Here is an 18,812-nt window from a genome sequence, read left to right on the forward strand (position 1 = left end):
CATTGATGATGTGACGATGTGCATTGAATTTTGTAGCTAGCTCATCATGATTGTAACTTCCCCTCCCAGGGAATGATGAAAGAAAAATGAAACAGAAATATGAGCTTATTATTCCCTGGGTCGCTATGGAGCATGTAGATCCGGGGCGGACGGACCCGGCCACCAGGAACATAGGAGGTAATGTAGGCAGGTAGTCAGGACAACGAGGGAATAACCGTTAGATCTGAATTGTCCTGGTGGCGACGAAGAGTCGGTGAACGTGGTAGATGAATCTGATGAAGGAGCAGCTGTGGTGGGAGTCCCTATAGGACCAGCAGTGCCCTGGCAGCACCGGAAAGTTGGCAGGACAGGCTGTAGATCCCACATGATATTGTTAATGATTAGGCTGTCCGAAACACTATGCGCGTTAGTGGCTTTGCATGAATGTAAGAATACATATCTTATGTAATCTCACCAACCCATTGTACCTTCTTAAAAAAAATGATTACTATTATAAGTGTAAGCGATGATCATGATGAAAGTCAGAGGTGTGGCAAGGTTGGAGGCAGAGTTCCAGGGCAGACTGCAGCAGTAGTGGCTGAGGTCAGACGAGAGGTCATGTTCTTGGTAGTCGGGTCGGGGTGCCTGGGTATTGTTGACACTCTCTGGGTCACCAATGTAACGTATGAGTAGGCGATGAGTCACAATAACGTGGCTGAAGTATGTTGACCAGACCACACACTAGAAATTGAAGGGACGACGACGTTTTGGTCCGTCCTGGACCATTCTCAAGGAGAATGATTCTCCCACAATCGACCCACAATTCTCACACAATCGACTTGAGAATGGTCCAGGACGGACCGAAACGTCGTCGTCCCTTCAATTTCTAGTGTGTGGTCTGGTCAACGTATGAGTACATGTACGTATTTGGTTGATTAGACACAAAGGATTGGTGTTTTAGATTCAGCTACTGGAACAAACATTCCATGTATCACGGGCTATGGTAAGCTCGTAAGTGGAGGCTCTTTGGAGCCATTATCACTGTCAACAGCTGATACTGGAGATGTGGGGATGGGGTCCGTGGACGCGCCAATCCAATCCAAGACCATAAGGCTGGTCAGACCGGTGAATTGATGAGGTACACACGTCACTCACAGCTGAGTGCCACAGGAGTCAGCATGGGGTGGCTGGTCGGCTGGTCTAGGGGGAGGTGGCAGGGTGTTACAAGAAGATTGGTTTCATAGTCCCAGTTCCAAGAATGTTGGTAGTCTGGACGAATTTACTTCTTCAAGGTGTCGTAGTCGCAGAAGTGGTCGAGGCATTCTAGAGAGACGAGTCCGAATGTGACGGATCCATCCTGCTTCCCTGCACTTGTATTCCCATTATCCGTTGTGGATTATAGAGTTATAATAATGTCTGTCCTCGTTGGATAGTGCGCGGCCACGTCGGATATACCCGGTGGAGGCAGCATGGAAGCCTGTCACTCCGGTTGGTGCCGGTGATGGATCTGAAGGGTGCCCGGTGAAGATATGGTGCCCGGCGGCCGCATGAGGGGCGGGAGAGCCGGCGAAGGGGCAGCATCAGAGTCGGTCGAGTCATCGTGGTCTAAGGACATAAGACTGAAGCTAGGTAACTGTAGAACCCCACGCGTGTGAGGGCGCGTGGGGTCCACGGTTCGAGACCCATATAGTCTAAGTGAATGATATGTTTATTTCCACGGAAGTGTGGATGACAATTTAACGGCAGAAGGCCTATTGGCCCATACGAGGCAGCTCCTATTTATATCCACCCAATCTCATTCATATATATGTCTAATCTACTGTGTGCTGAGCGCGCATCTAATCGTCAGTCCTTACTATGCGGCTGCTATCGCGGGGGAGGATACTGCTTGACAGTTTTCATGAGGGTGTCCAGCTGCTGGAGACCATTTTTTACCAGAAGTGTGACAGTGTTGATGTCTTTAGGGTATTTACTGCAATATCCAGGGACTCTTGAAGCTCTTCTAAGGTCCTTGGTTGCTTTACATTAAGTAGTGGCTTTTCTATGATTGTTTGGCAGAGGATGCATTCCCACTCTCTGCGTTCACCTGAACTGATTGATTAAAGATTAAGCCACCTAAGAGGTGGCACGAGCATAAATAGCCCGTAAAGTGAACTGATATGCTGTCGAAACTTATATTACAAACCTCACCTGACCCTCACCTACCAGGCTAGGAAGAGGTATTAATTAACTGTAATTAGTTGTACACTTGGGAATTGTAATCAGAGGACCAATAATCAGTGTAGGACTTCTAGGAATGTGATAGGTTAAGATTAAGAAACGAAACTGCCCGAAACGCTTTGTGCTGCCCGAAACGCTTTGCGTAATAGTGGCTTTAGGCATTGTATGTACTAGCTCTATCTATTAATCCAACAAACTTTGTAAAATCTCTTTATGTATGTACCTTACCTAAATAAACATTTATTAATTTTATTTTTTTGTAAGAACCTGCCCAAAACGCTACGCGTACTAGTGGCTGTACAAGAATGTAACACCTCTTGTCTATATAAATAAATAAAATAAATAAAAATGTAGAATTAATAGACATATATCTCATTATCTGCACTTAAGCTAATGAGAATATGGAGCAAGTATATTACTCACATAATATACCTGCTACAAATATTAAAATACCAATGTTATGTACTCACACAACCCATTGTACATTCTTGTACCTTGACCTGAATAAGAATCTGAATCTATATTCTAATAATCGAATCTCTAATCTATATATATAAATAAATAAATATAAATAAATAAATCTGAATCTGAATGTAAATAAAGAGGAGTGTTGTTGTTGTTGTGTGAAGGGAGCGTGATGATAAGGCCCCGTGATGGCGGCCGCCAGGTACCTGTGTATATCCTGCCTGGCGCCCGCCCCTGCCATCCTCAAGACCACTGATGGTACCTTTATTAAGCTCCTCGAGTGTGTGAGTACCCACCCATGGCAGTGTCAGTACTGTCCTCCAGGCACGGCACTGCCACTGCTGTCCTCCAGGCACGGCACTGCCAGTGCTGTCCTCCAGGCACGGCACTGCCACTGCTGTCCTCCAGGCACTGCACTGCCACTGCTGTCCTCCAGGCACTGCACTGCCAGGACTGTCCTCCAGGCACGGCACTGTCAGTACTGTCCTCCAGGCACGGCACTGTCAGTACTGTCCTCCAGGCACGGCACTGTCAATACTGTCCTCCAGGCACGGCACTGTCAATACTGTCCTCCAGGCACGGCACTGTCAATACTGTCCTCCAGGCACGGCACTGTCGGTACTGTCCTCCAGGCACGGCAGTGTCCGTACTGTCCTCCAGGCACGGCAGTGTCCGTACTGTCCTCCAGGCACGGCAGTGTCCGTACTGTCCTCCAGGCACAGTAGTGTCCGTACTATCCTCCAGGCACAACACTCAGTACTGTCCTCCAGGCACGGCAGTGTCAGTACTGTCCTCCAGGCATGGTAGTGTCCGTACTGTCCTCCAGGCACAACACTCAGTGCTGTCCTCCAGGCGCGGCAGTGTCAGTACTGTCCTCCAGGCACGGCAGTGTCAGTACTGTCCTCCAGGCACGGCACTGCCAGTGCTGTCCTCCAGGCACGGCACTGTCACTACTGTCCTCCAGGCACGGCACTGCCAGTGCTGTCCTCCAGGCACGGCACTGTCACTACTGTCCTCCAGGCACAGCACTGTCACTACTGTCCTCCAGGCACAGCACTGCCAGTGCTGTCCTCCAGGCACGGCACTGCCAGTGCTGTCCTCCAGGCACGGCACTGTCAGTACTGTCCTCCAGGCACAGCACTGCCAGGACTGTCCTCCAGGCACGGCACTGTCAGTACTGTCCTCCAGGCACGGCACTGTCAATACTGTCCTCCAGGCACGGCACTGCCAGTGCTGTCCTCCAGGCACGGCACTGTCACTACTGTCCTCCAGGCACGGCACTGTCACTACTGTCCTCCAGGCACGGCACTGCCAGTGCTGTCCTCCAGGCACGGCACTGCCAGTGCTGTCCTCCAGGCACGGCACTGTCAGGACTGTCCTCCAGGCACGGCACTGTCAGTACTGTCCTCCAGGCACGGCACTGTCAGTACTGTCCTCCAGGCAAGGCAGTGTCAGTACTGTCCTCCAGGCACGACACTGTCAGTACTGTCCTCCAGGCACGGCAGTGTCAGTAATGTCCTCCAGGCACGGCACTGTCAGTACTGTCCTCTAGGCACGACACTGTCAGTACTGTCCTCCAGGCACGGCACTGCCAGTACTGTCCTCCAGGCACGGCACTGTCAGTACTGTCCTTCAGGCAAGGCACTGTCAGTACTGTCCTCCAGGCACGGTAGTGTCCATACTGTCCTCCAGGCACGGTAGTGTCCATACTGTCCTCCAGGCACGGCAGTGTCAGTAATGTCCTCCAGGCACGACAGTGTCAGTAATGTCCTCCAGGCACGGCACTGTCAGTACTGTCCTCTAGGCACGGCACTGTTAGTACTGTCCTCCACGCATGGCAGTATCCGTAATGTCCTCCAGGCACGGTAGTGTCCGTACTGTCCTTCAGGCATGGTCTGGTGTCCATCCTCACCTGTTGCCTCTCTTACCCTGCGGTGCATGGTTCTTTGTTTCTGGACCTCCCACCAGCATCCCCTTGTGTAGTCCCACTGAGGAGAGTGCTAGCATAGTCGTGCATAGTGTCGTGCTTGTGTAGCCCCATCTTGCCCTGCACAGGGCAGTGCTCTATGGCTTAGTTTCATGTATGACATTGTTGGCTAAGCTATTGGAAAGCCTTGAATACACGGTATTATTTTTTATGAACAAAATCTCTAATGTAATTTATGATAAAATAATGTATGACATATTTCAATAATGCAGTAATTTGAGTATGGATTTCTTAGACACAATTAATTTTCTTTGGCAGTCTTCGTGTGGGAAGATAATTGACCGGTATGTGGAGTGTGAGAAGAGTATTATCTTTATGGATATGATGCTGCAAGAGATCACTGTGTACAGACATATTCTCTACAATGCAAACAACTTTGTAAGTTTATTTCTCTTATTTGATTACAAATTAGACTAGTAGTTAGCAAAAACAGTGTTGTTAGCAGACTTGTCGCAGTAAAGTCTGAACATGAGACAATATCCTCCATGGGCTATAGCTATACAGATATTAATACCATCTGGAAGCACAAAAATGTAACCAATTCTGGTGTTTTAACATTCATGGTGAACTTTTCTCATGTATTTTTACTTGTTTATGAGTAGTTTTGGTGCTGTAATGAACAAAGAAAATTTTTGTATATCTTGTAGCATGATAGCATAGTGATCATGGTGCCTATACTGTATCCATATTTACAGTGTAAATGAAGCCATTGTGTTATGGTATACTGTACTTTAATGTTTGAAGAATATTGTCAATAAACTTGTGCCATACTTGTACAGTATATGATGGCATTATTATAGAGTTAATAACAATGTTCTCATGGTCATGAGTACAATTAATATGGTATGAGTACCTCAGGTATTTGTTGAACTCATCCTATGAAAGTGGGAAGAAGGTATACAAGGTGTATGTTTTGTATAAAATGTTCTAATACATTTTTGTTATTGTGATTTGTTATTGGCATCTGGTGAGACTCAGATGTGACGGCTTGAAAGATGCCACAGGCAAGTATTGAGTCATGTATTACAGTAACTGTACTGTATATACGTGGTCTAGAAGCCCCAACTGTTGAGCTGAGAAGATCAAAAGATACCAGCTTGACCCTTCTTGAAATAGCAAATATGTGCAACTTTTAACCTATTCTGCACATCCAGTTTGTGTAAATGAAGTGCCAGATATATTTTATTGCAGAAAATCTTGCTCTGTAATTGCTAACAATAGGTGTTAAGAGGCTAGAAGATCAATAAGCAAGCATCCTCCGCCAATTGTGCAGGTATCCAACTATGATTAAGACAAACCTAGCAGTGATATAAGGCTATATGGCAAGTGTGGTCAAACTTGCCTACTGTAAGAGCCACACATAATAAAGCTCACGCTTGAGAGCCACACCACATGAACAAAACTTACACATGTTTTTATTGTTACATACACATTTTGTTACAAATATTTTATATAAATTTAAAAGTGCATATTAAATGCAATAATAATTACTCATGCATGCATTTTTTAAGCTGTTGCAGGTGCTCCATCTCATGCAACACTGATGAGTTTATTCAGTGTAACATCAGCATTTCTTAAGGTTCTGTAAAATGCATTTGTAATGTCTTCATCACGAGTTGTTTCTTTTAATGCCACTAAGTTCAGCATTTTTTCTTTCTCGGGATCGTTCTCGACTCAAATCGAGAGTTTTGGGTTTGAATCCTTTGTGGGACGGAAATAGTTGGCCGCATTTCTTATCACATAATGCACCTGTTCACCTAGTAGTGAGTAGGGACTGAGGAGTTAGTCAGCTTGTTGTGGGGTTGCATCCTCGGCGGGGTCAGTAATTTGACCCTTGGGGGATGGGCCACGATCTAAGCCTAACGTGTATGAATACACTCTGTCTGCCTGTCCCCTGACACAATGAATTATTAATTATTATTAGTATGTGTTTCAAGCGCTAGAATAGTTCATGTATTGTCCTCACTCATCAGGGTCACTGCTGGTATCTCTCTTGAAGCTAAAAATAAAGTACAGTACAATAATATTGTATGGGCTCTCAGATCACACAGACATGATGTGTTGTGTTGGGATAAGGTTAAGTTTGGGGAGCTACTGGGAAACAACCAGGGAAGGCCATTTCATAATACAGTACTGTATTGAATGCTTGAATTTTTAAATGGCAATGTGGAACTGGAACCCATGTATATGTATTTCAGTATTAAACTACTTATTTACTGTTTACAGTACAGTGAGACCTCGGCTTATGAATACCCCTATTTATGAACTTTTTGGGTTACGAGCCCAATTTGTTTGTAAAATCCGAATCGGGTTACGAGCTTTGCCTCGGGAAATGAAGTTTGTTGATACCTGTATGGCTGACCTAGTGCGTGGTGGCACGGCAGTCACGGCTCAGTTTAACAGTGTCTCCCGCCTAGTGACAATCGCGCCTGATTTCTTTGTAAAGAATTAGTGTTTTTTTTAAATTTTTTTTTGGGGGGGGGGTATTTGAACATAAAAGTTATTATCTTGCCATGGGTCCCAAGAAAGCCAGTGGTAAGGTTCAAGCCAAGAAAACAAAAGTGAGAGTGACTAATTGAGGAAAAACAAGAGATCATTTGTTAATATGAAAATGATATGAGGGTTGCTGATGTAGAGTAGAGGATGTCCCTTCCTTATTTATTAAGAAAATGTGTGCAATGTGGGAAGAATTGCAAAGTTTTGCTGAAAAGTGTCACCCAAATCAAATTGTAGCAGACCGTTGTGTTAACCTTTTTAATGACAATGTGATGTCTCACTTCAGACAAGTGTTACAATGAAGGGAAAAACAAGTATTGCTAGACACGTTTTTTTTAGTGAAAAAAAAAAAACATGCACTGAGCCACAAGCAGGATCTAGTGGTATGCAGGCAAAACGTGCCAGAGAGTACCCCAGAGAAGTCCTCACTGCCTGATGTTATAATGGAAGGGGACTCCCCTTCTAAACAGTAACACCTCTCCTCCTCCCCCTCCTCACCATCTTCCATACGCCAACAAGAGTCATCAGTAAAGGTAAGTAATAACTTGTACATACTGTACTTTAGTACTGAAGATTTGGGTAAATTAAGTATAAAATTTACTTTGAAGTTAATTTTTTGGGGAGTCTGGAACGGATTAATTAAATTTACATTATTTCTTATGGGGAAATTCACTTCAGTTACGAATATTCGGCTTACAAGCTGTCTCTGGGAACGGATTAAATTCGTAAGCTAAGGTACCACTGTACTAGCATTATACAACAGCAAAAATTCATTTTGCTGTTGTATATTCAAAAGATACAGTACATTTGTACTGTATTTAATAATTTACCTTAGAGAATATTACCATGATAAATATATATACATTTTTCAGACAGCACAGTTCTACATGAAGCTGGCGGTGTCTCTAGTGTTAAGTGAAGGATACGTCAGATGGACCAACTTTGCACAAAGCCTCCCACCTGGAAACGGAATACAAAATAATGAAGTATACTTGTATATAATGTGTACATTAACTACTATTGGTAAGGCACTATCCCTAACTTGTTGAAATGTGAGGTCAGTTGTAATGGTTTTCCATACCTTCTAAGTGATGGTTGTTGTGTTGGATGTACATTGGGGTATGTAAAAGTAACATGACTGACGAGGGAGGTGGGGTGGGATGAGTGGGTGGGTGGCGGACTAGCCATAGGGATGCAACGGCGCACCACCTGCCCAGAACTCTCTGCTGCGATCAGTCTCGCATCTCCTGCACTTCTATAATGGGGTGGGCTGGGAACCCAGTGTTACCCAGTTCCCACATGTTCCACTGTATAATGTACTGTATTTGTACACTTTATTTTCAACTAACATTTGTGGACAATGTGGTGGTGTTAATGAAGATGGGAAAAAATAAGGTGTATTACTGATAAAAACAATTTGTATAAACCAAAAATTCTTAAAGTTGTAATTTTATTTCAGAAATTGGAATATTTGGCCTAGTAATTGCACTTTATTCTTGGCTAAGATTGTCCTACAGGCAAGTGTTATACTAGTTGATATGAAATGCTTTTCATCTAAATACTATACTTTATATGCTGAATTTACTGACCTGTTCTCATAAGTCTTATAATGCTAAAAACTGATAATAGATGAGGGAAACAATGATGCAATAACCCCCAAAACTAAAATATTACATGTTCCTTTCAGAAGGTGGTTGCCACTATATAATGGGCTGCTACTAGGCCAGTGTGGGCGACTAGCAAACATTGCAGCAATTATATGGTATCATGGCTCAAGTGTTTGCTTCCAAGTACTCATGCTAGCATTCATTTTGATCTCCAGTATCCAGAGTACCAGAGGTTAGCCATCTATAATTATTGGCTTTATTTTAAAATAATTATGGCTCGCCCAATATATACCAATTTATTAGTATAAGGCTGTCACACCATAGTGCTGCTTCTTGAGGTTATCTTGAGATGATTTCGGGGCTTTTTAGTGTCCCCGCGGCCCGGTCCTCGACCAGGCCTCCACCCCCAGGAAGCAGCCCGTGACAGCTGACTAACACCCAGGTACCTATTTTACTGCTAGGTAACAGGGGCATAGGGTGAAAGAAACTCTGCCCATCGTTTCTCGCCGGCGCCTGGGATCGAACCCAGGACCACAGGATCACAAGTCCAGTGTGCTGTCCGCTCGGCCGACCGGCTCCTTGCTTGCTTGCTCGTCTTCTCCACATTGCCTTGGCAATACTGCATTTACACAAGTATAAGTGACCTCTAAGCCACACTTAATTTAAGTTAAACTATCATCAAAAATCTACATCAAAGTCATAATCATATTTAATTCCTTTTCTGCGCATTGCATCCAGTGATGTTTAACCAGTGGTGTAATTACCTAAGTGTAGTTACAGGATGAGAGCTACGCTTGTGGTGTCCCGTCTCTACAGCATTCTTTGTCATATACAAGAGTTGTTACATTCATGTACAGCCACTAGTACGCGTAGCGTTTCGGGCAGGTCCCTGGAATACGATCCCCTGCCGCGAAGAATCGTTTTTTCATCCAAGTACACATTTTACTGTTGCATTAAACAGAGGCTACAGTTAAGGAATTGCGCCCAGTAAATCCTCCCCGGCCAGGATACGAACCCATGACATAGCGCTCGCGGAACGCCAGGCGAGTGTCTTACCACTACACCACGGAGACTGTTAATGCTTGAAACTACTGACAGTTTTGAATTCCACCATCTTCTCACTTACTGTATATGCTGGTGTATAAGTCAACATCACATTTGAAGCCTAAAAATATTACTTCAAAGCCAGGGGTCGACTTGTCCGCTGAATATAAAGTATGAACCTTTACCACCGAGAGATAAACAAGTGAAACTCCCGGCCTAACACTCGTTGTATACCACTCAGCATGACTCTCACAGTCCATCACAATTATTTCCTACTGAAACTCATGTTTGGGAAGTCTCTTTAGCGTATTTACCGTAGGCATTACCATATAATATCACAATGGTATTAATGGCATCGTAGGTATTATTGTATAATATCACAACACAGACTACTTTACAGTAGTAAACATAGCCCTGCAAACTCATCATTTAAAACAGCTGATCAGCATACCAGTGGTGCCACCAATACCATGCAGCTAGTTGTTGAACTATGGGCTAATACATAATATCAAAACTTATGTTGATGTTACAGAAATACTGGAAATACAGAATGGTAATAAGTGTTTAATACCATTGTGTTTCTGCTACATAATGCATGTTTGTTTGTGTAGCTTATGAGTGATACCAACAAAAAGAGGTCGAGTTAGAAGCCTGCCTGTCACTCTTCCAATATGTTCCAGTTTCCAGAACAACTACTTAATGTGGGACTCTGTTGAAAGCCTTTTTTGGGAAGAGCCCTTTCAGCTCCTCGAAGCTATACCGGCCTGATGTGTATATATTAGACCATGGCAACAGTCAATCGAATGAGTTCTAGGTCTACCGGTGACCAGAGCTAGGACCTGGCCCCCTCAAGAGAGGCATGAGAAGCAATGGCCTAAAGACACCCCCGTGTAATTGGAAGCAGTCTTTGTCTGCCAAATACCAGGTCAGGCACCCAGAAAGGTAGGAATTCCAAAACAAACTACTGCGGGTCAAAAATTGCAAACCGAAAGCTGAACTAGCAAACAGAACTCCCCAATCAAAACCAAGGAAACAAACATGTCACCACAACTGCCGTGCATCCATCTGTGCACCCCCCCCTCTCCGGGAGAGGGACGGAGGGGGGGGGGATCCCAGACCTCCACGCCGGCAACTCTCCTCAGTTCACAGGCTATTGTGAGGGCGAACGGTCGATTGCTCTGGCTCCATCCTTTGAGCAGTGCGGTGTTGTTGTTGTGTTGATGGTGTGTGAGCCAGAAGTAACACAAGAGTACTGGGGCTGCATACACCTACGGTTACCTTCCTTAGGTGCCCCATAAGTACTACCTTTGTGGCCTCAGGGTTATCTTCCATGAGCCATTCAGCAGCAGCTACCTCTGTATGGTTCTGTCGCTGCTCAGTGATTGCCCGCCCTTGGGGGTTCAGCTGGGGTGGTTCTTATTCCTGTTTACCCTTGGGTAGGAGGTAGTTTTGTCGCTGACTTGGGTGTGAGGTACTGTACAGCTGTCTTAAATACGCATAGCGACCAGTTCTGTTCACCTGGAGACGTGTGCTTTTGCAGGGTTTTTGTTTTGTTTTGTTTTGTGTGGCGGTAGGACCACTTGTATGGTTTTGTCTGCCGTCCACTAGGTCCCCATGCTTGCACATGTCCTAGTGTGTAGGCTTTTAGTTTGTTTGCTTTGTAGCTCTGAGATAACCGGTTAGCAGTAACTCACCTGAGCTTCCCTTGGCAGTCAGCCAAAGGGCCCTGGAAAATGCCATTAGGGCTCAGTGTTCCTATAGAAGAGACCTCTGAGTCCCACCTCGCTTTGTGCGAGTTTGAAGGTTGCTCTGTCCCCTTGTCTCAGGGTGACACTCACCGTCTGCCTCCGCCTTGCTGCCTGTTGAGGTCAGTGACACCTATGACCCGGAGTCCTGCGAGTGGAGGACCAGGCATTCGAGCCTGGTCCTCCTGCTGTAGCTTTTGGGTTGCGCCAGTGGGCCCCCTTCATCCCTGCTTTTCTGGGGTGGACTCTGCGTTTTCTTCAGAGGCAGAGGGTTTGGAGGACGGCTTGGCCCTGGGTCCTGATGTGGAGGATTCCGGGGTTGGGGAGGAGTTGACTTTGGGGGGCTTGGGTCCCAATTGACCCTGCTTGGGTGTTGGTACCCTCGGTGCTGGGCTTGTTACAGGGGGAGGGGGTTTTCCTATCCCCCTCCCTGTACGATTTTGTTATGAGTTTGACTCCTCCCCGGGTTCGGTTGGGTTCCCTCCTTCCGGAGGTTTTTGGTTTCCCGCATCCCACCGAGGAAGGTGCTGGAGGCTCTTGCGGCTTACCTCCTGCGAGACCCGGTTTACACCTCAATAGTGAAGCCGCCTTCTTTTGAGTTTGGCGCCTCTTTTCCTTATTGAGTGCGTTTCGAGGTGCCGGAGTCTTCCTGGTTGGCAGACTGCCTTTTCTTTTCTTAGAGGGCACTTGGCTTCGGTCTTGCACTTCTTTTTCCTGCTGGAGCTGTCTTTGGACTGGCTCGGGGTGGGTGTGGAGCAGCTGGGTTCCGGGTCAGTGTCCGATGTGCTTGCTTCGGCAGCTGGGGTGTTGGCAGCCTTGTTGAAGTTGTATGCACCGTTTCTGAGGTGCATAAACAAAATAGAGTATAATAATAACACAAATAATAATGAGTAATTATGTTATGTATTACTCAGCAATACTATAAAAGCACCAGCTGCATTAGCCACTTTGTGGACACTTCTTACTACTATTCTTCTTCATTGTGCGTCGGACAGGTGCTTGCATCTCTTTATTACTGCATTATCCATCAGTTCCAGTTAATAGGAGCTGTTCTCTTTATCAACAATTTTTTTTTTTTAAATTTTGTCTAAAATAAATTTCTCAAAATATTTTGATGAAAGTTTCACGAAACCGAAGCAAATAAGTTGGAGATTTGTTTAGCATTTTTAAGTAATTTTTACATAATTCAAATATTTTTTGAATTATAACCCCTTTCAATGTCACACATCATATGACGTTTTGCTCAGTTTATGAGTTAAACGGCATAGTTCGACTCAAAGCTGGCAGTGCCTAGTATTTTCTGAAGGAGCATCAAAATATAGTCAAAAGGAATCAATTTAATGGTTATAGTACAAACAAAATAGAACATTTAAAATAACAACTATTTGGGAGATCTTTGTTAAACATTTTGCTAATGTATACATTATAACAGAGTTGAGGTATACAGGAATTTGTCCTTATCACAAAACATTTCTTATACTTTCAGCCGCACTTCACATAGGAAGAGTAGAGTGTACTGTGCTTGTGTTGACAGCCTTCACCAGCAGCCTGTATGCTTCCCGTACTCTCCAGCCGTTAATGATTACAACATATCAACAATATCTTACTTAATTTTCTTGTACTTTATTTTGTTTGTACCTGAGAATAAAAAAACAAAAAATTATGATCCCTACAATTTTTTTGACTTAACAATGCTCTCAAAATAATTTGTTAATATACAGTTAATGAAAATGACAATTTTCTTTGGGAAATTTGGAAACCTATCTCAAGACAAAACACAACCACCATTTATCTCCAGCATTATCATACAAGATGGACATTATTTGAGAGATCCTAAAAAGTTCAGTTAAAAAGTTCTTAACCTATACCTATAATAGGTTAAGTAATAATTGTAATTATGAAGCAATAAGATGCTTATCTTAACATACTAAGAAGGTTAGGTAAGGTCGGTGTTTACTATGAAGCTTTTCAAGGTAAACTAGTATGTCACATATGCATGTATTTAATAAGTCAATATTGACTATACGAAAGTGCGAGAACGGGTTGCGTAGGGTTGTTGGGATTGACCCCCATATACCCTTCTAAGTAGGATTCGCTCCTACACTGATAACTATTATGAGGCTAGAAATATGGGTTTGTCAACAGTGTGTTAAAAGATTTTTTCTTTATTAATGTTGAATCAACGTCTGCTCAACATTACTCAAGCACATTTTGCCCACTGGGGGAGAGAATGGAAGGTAGAGATTATGTGAGGGAGACAGATCCAGCACTGGATAGCCATATGTCTGTTCAAGGTTGTATGTCAGATCCTTGGGGCTAGCCTCATGTAATTGTGACTGGTGATTTTGGGGGAATTTGACAGGGTGGTTAGGGGTCAGTCTCTATGCCCCATTGAGAGGGAATTGCCCTTCACACCCCCTTAATGAAGTCAATATATGTAAAATGTGCAATCGAGCCTATAGTCTTTGGCATTCATTCAACCCACTCCCACCACTTCATTCAGATATTGATATGCACAAAACCAGCATTGAATGTAATGAAATGCCATTTTCTGGGTGAGCCCCGGAGGCTCCCCAGAGCTATCAGGCTGATATGTGTTATATTAGTCAGGGGCATCAGTCAATTGTAACCTGGACCCCTCAGAGAGGCAAAGGGAGCAATGGCCTATAGAAACCCCCCCAAGTGGTTGGGGGCATTCCACATCTGCCATTACCCAGAAAGGTAGACATAACAAAATAAACTTCCACCTGGTAAGAAATTGCGACCAAAAACCGAACAGGAAGACAAAACTCGACTTACAACTCAAGGAAACGAGCAAACATCACACCTTACCGCCGCACCAGCTACCCACTGTGGATAGCCGGGTGTGTGGGTAATGTCAGTGGTCTGCTGACCCCTCGTGCCGGCTACCCAAGCCATCCAGTTCAGAGGTCGAGCATCAAAAAGGAAACGGAACCGCCGACCGGGAGGGAGGGTTGCAAAATGAATGTAATAAAATGGCGTTTCATTACATTCAATGCTGGTTTTCTGTGGGGGAGCCCATATGGCTTCCTGGAGCGACATAACTAAATAGAAGGAATGAGGTATGACAACACAGACCTTTGGGAGTAAAACGTGGATGTGGAATGACAACACAGACCTTTAAGACATGAAATGAAACACAAATTTTATAACTTTGGCAAATTTAATTATCCCAAGTTAGGTGAGAGAATAAGGAATTAAAGAGTGTATGGAGTAGTGTTTGGGTAATGGCAGACATGTGGAGATAATGGGTGATGATTCACTTCTGGAGAATATATACATTTCAAGAGTGAAATAAGTGGTGTTAGAGTGACAAACTATTCTATTGAAAGGGAAAGTGCAAGATTGCTCAATTGAAAATTCTTATGCTGGAATAAGGAGTAACCAACACATGTTATGTTGGGGTAGGACAACACTGAAGCTTTTTTCTTTGGCCACCTTGAAGGAAAGAAGACAAAACTGGTATTAACACAGAAAATTCACTCACTCTCTCTCTGCCACCACTTGACAACAATATTTCTAACTCAAATCCTACATTAATAATTTCACCGCCATTGTAAACATATAGAAGTCACTGCACCTGTTCTCATTTCTTGCCTTTCCCTCGTCCTCTTCCTCGGCCGCTTCCCTTGCTGTTGCTGCCGCTGCTCTCAACACCTCGGCCTCGGCCCTTGCTGCTGCCTTCTTGTACACCCTTACTCCTTCCTTTACTGGTCTGAAATACACAACAATGTATATTGCATATTTGACTTCCATAAATCATCACAATATGTTCCTTTCTTAAGACAATATTTGTAACCACATATGGTTAGATCACATGAAGAGCAATAGACTAAAGTGCAGCACATCTCATGCCACAAACATGATGGTGGTAGCAGGAGTGGTGGTGGTGGTGGTGGTACAGAGCACCACTTGGTTCCCGAACTTTAGTTATCTGAAACTTCCAGTTTCCCGGTTGGTGTTGGGGAGTCACGCTACACAAACTAAGTTCGGGTAGGAAGCAGTCCGCCAAGCTTCACGCCGGTCGGGGTTGGGGTTACCCTACACGAACCAAGTTCGGGTGAGGAAGCAGTCAGGCGGGCAGCCAAGCGTTGTGCCGGCCCGTGGTGTGGGTAGGTGGGTGGGAGATGGTTTAGTTTGCTCACTGACCATGTCGGGCGCCGCCTGCTACCCTGTGACGTCACAGACTCACGGCCTATTGTTCCCATTGTTTGAATTTGTCACGAGACTGGAGTGTTCATTCCGTGACTTTGTTTTACATATCAGCACAACCAAGGAACATCTGTGCACCATGTCGACTCCAAATGCACCCATTGTGTCAGTGAAAGTATCTACAAGCGGGTTACGTAAAAGAAAGAGGTCAGTGATGACATTTGAGAAGTTGAAATAATTAAGAAGGTGGAGAGCGGTGTCCGAGAAGTGTCGTGTGCGCTGAATATGGCATTAGTAAAAGTGCTGTTTTTGATCTTCTTAAGGCTAAACTTATCATTTTTTACTATTTCTCTAGAAGTGAAAGTGATAAAGCAATACGAAATAGAAAGGTAGTAAGTAAAGCAAAGGTGGAGAGTGTTGATAACGCAGTGTGGGAGTGGTACAAACAGAGACGCGAAGTGACGAAGAAGCCAGTGGCAGGCTGGCTGCTCGTGGAAAAGGCGCGTGAATTTCACCAAGCAATGAAAATTACTCAAAAGTGTGTATACAGTGATGGATGGCTCAGAAGTTTTAAAACCCATCATGGCATTAAGTTCATTAAAGTGCATGGTGAAAGACAATCTGCTGATATTGTTGGTGCTGATGAATATGTAAGTAAATTTGCGGAGATGGTGCAGGAACAAAATTTATCTCCAGAGCAAATTTATAATGCTGATGAGACAGGTTTGTACTGGCGTATGCTTCCCACAGAAACGATGGCTCATAGTGGTGAGGACGATCCTTCAGGTGGTTATAAACAGAACAAACAGAGAATTTCTTTGTTGTGCTGTGCAAATGCAGCTGGTACGCACAAATTAATATTACTTGTGATTGGAATTAGTAAAAACCCCAGGGCTTTAAAGTCAGCCAGGTGCCTCCCTGTGATTTATAAGAACCAGCCAAGTGCGTGGATGTCTCGAGTAATATTTGTCGAGTGGTTTAATAAGAACTTTGTACCCGAGGTGAAGGAACACCTGAAAAGTGTTGGTCTCCCGCAAAACAGCAAAGTTGTGCTGCTGCTAGATAACAGTTCAACACATCCACGAGGTGATGAGCTAGTAAATGGCAATATTATTGGAACGTTCTTGCCACCCAATACAACTTCAGTGATCCAACCCATGGATCAAGGAATAATTAAGAACCTTAAACACCACTACAAGAGTATGTTTGCCAGACGTCTTAATAATCAGCTTGGAACACTAAGGACTTTTATAAAGTCTTCACAATAAAGTCAGCTATCTGGACTATTGCTAGTGCGTGGGATGAGGTAAAGCAGACAACACTAAGAAATGGTTGGAAAAAACTTTGGCCCACGTCAAGTCTGTTTCCTGAGGAAGATGACGAGGCAGATTTTAAAGGATTTGCGGTGAAGAAAGTTAGCGAGAAGAAAAAATTAAGAGCCTATGTCAAGGGGATTAAGTCCCCTGAGCTGAGAGCAGAACTGGTGACTGAAACAATAGAAGATGACATAGATGGATAGATTTTGATGAAGAAGCCCCAAACAATCAAAACATGACTGATGATGAAATTATAGAATTAGTAAGTACAGCAAAAAGTCAGAAGAGTGCAATGAAGAAGATGGAGAGGAAGAGGAAGAGGATGAAGAAACATTAAAGGAAAAATGTAATACGGAAAAAATTCAGAAAATTTTTGTAGACATTCTGGCATTTATGGACACGAGTAATAGCGAGTTTGAAACTAAGGACATGATGACTCAGTACAATTTGTATATGAAGTTTTTAAAAACAAGATCCAAGGGAATGAAACAAATGTCAATTAGAGTCTTTCACAATGGCTTCCAAGAAAGCTCGTATTGCATCACCTGTACCTGACTCATCGCATGTTGACCCAGTCAACCCAACACCATCAACATCCACCACCACCTCTTCCATGTAAATAACTATGCTTCATCAACATCGATCATCAACATAAGCGGATCAGGACTTCAATTATTGGTGAGTACAAACAAAATATGGTCGCATTTATGCTATGAACCTGTCGATTTTTTTCCCTAGATTTTTTCATATTTTTTCCTTCATTTCTTGTATACGAACTTACATGTTAACCAATGGGTCTCATCCCCAAGGGGTTCGGAAACCAAGTGGTGCTCTGTAGCAGGAGTGGTTGTGGTGGTGGTAGCATGAGTGGTGGTGGTGGTAGCAGGAGTGGTGGTGGTGGTAGCATGAGTGGTGGTGGTGGTGGCAGGAGTGGTGGTGGTGGTAGGTATGGTTATGGTTACCTTGATCATGCCACTACATTACCCTGATCATGCCACTACATTACCCTGATCATGCCACTACATTACCTTGATCATGCCACTACATTACCTTGATCATGCCACTACATTACCTTGATCATGCCACTACATTACCTTGATCATGCCACTACATTACCTTGATCATGCCACTACATTACCCTGATCATGCCACTACATTACCCTGATCATGCCACTACATTACCTTGATCATGCCACTACATTACCTTGATCATGCCACTACATTACCCTGATCATGCCACTACATTACCATGATCATGCCACTACATTACTATGATCATGCCACTACATTACCTTGATCATGCCCCTATGTTACCTTGATCATGCCACTACATTACCCTGATCATGCCACTACATTACCTTGATCATGCCACTACATTACTCTGATCATGCCACTACATTACCCTGATCATGCCACTACATTACCTTGATCATGCCACTACATTACCTTGATCATGCCACTACATTACCTTGATCATGCCACTACATTACCTTAATCATGCCACTACATTACCTTGATCATGCCACTACATTACCTTGATCATGCCACTTGCTGTAATATCCTCTTCAATGCTGTCATCCTCCTCGTCATCCTCTTCCCCTTCTCCATACGGGTCCTCTTCCACTACTTTGCTTCCCTTTCTTTTCTTACTGATAGTCGTAGTAGCAAATGGATTCAAGTGACTGTCTTTGTTATAAGTTCGGGTGAAGGCCGCTTTCACCTGTGAATATCAGCCAGATATAATGGGTTGCAAAGTTACCTCACCGACATATTACAAATC

At 44.0% G+C, this 18,812-nt stretch overlaps 2 protein-coding genes across 4 annotated transcripts in view; one reads left to right on the forward strand and one right to left on the reverse strand.

Annotated features, from left to right (window-relative positions):
* The first annotated feature begins 2,801 nt into the window (after positions 1-2,801).
* On the forward strand, positions 2,802-13,209 carry Arv1 (ACAT-related protein required for viability 1). Of its 3 annotated transcripts, none has more exons than XM_045726103.2 (6): positions 2,802-2,948; positions 4,910-5,029; positions 8,020-8,170; positions 8,607-8,664; positions 8,835-8,986; positions 13,030-13,209. In XM_045726103.2, exons 1-6 carry the CDS (start codon positions 2,853-2,855, stop codon positions 13,152-13,154), a joined length of 702 nt encoding a protein of 233 aa, XP_045582059.1. In that variant the 5' UTR covers positions 2,802-2,852; the 3' UTR covers positions 13,155-13,209. The 3 variants fall into 3 exon arrangements, with proteins under 3 accessions (XP_045582059.1, XP_045582060.1, XP_045582061.1); XM_045726104.2 differs by having other exon boundaries at positions 8,838-8,986; XM_045726105.2 differs by having other exon boundaries at positions 2,826-2,922.
* Positions 12,866-18,812, reverse strand: part of Gnf1 (germ line transcription factor 1) — a 67,828-nt gene continuing 61,881 nt past the window's right edge. The window contains exons 17-19 of the mRNA XM_045726102.2: positions 18,567-18,752; positions 15,145-15,279; positions 12,866-13,181 (exon numbers count right to left, since the gene is read on the reverse strand). Of these exons, the coding sequence (XP_045582058.2) occupies positions 15,151-15,279; positions 18,567-18,752 (315 nt within the window). The 3' untranslated portion in view covers positions 12,866-13,181; positions 15,145-15,150. The remainder of the gene's footprint in view (positions 13,182-15,144; positions 15,280-18,566; positions 18,753-18,812) is intronic.

The sequence above is a fragment of the Procambarus clarkii genome, chromosome 71 (assembly GCF_040958095.1).
Source record: "Procambarus clarkii isolate CNS0578487 chromosome 71, FALCON_Pclarkii_2.0, whole genome shotgun sequence".
Lineage (NCBI taxonomy): Eukaryota > Metazoa > Arthropoda > Malacostraca > Decapoda > Cambaridae > Procambarus > Procambarus clarkii.

Coding starts and splice junctions, on each gene's coding strand:
- Arv1 (XM_045726103.2), top strand. CDS start 2,853: ATGGCGGCCGCCAGGTACCTGTGTATATCCTGCCTGGCGCCCGCCCCT. Junction 8,171..8,606: donor GTGTACATTAACTACTATTG/GTAAGGCACTAT, acceptor ATTTTATTTCAG/AAATTGGAATATTTGGCCTA. Junction 8,665..8,834: donor TGGCTAAGATTGTCCTACAG/GCAAGTGTTATA, acceptor TGTTCCTTTCAG/AAGGTGGTTGCCACTATATA.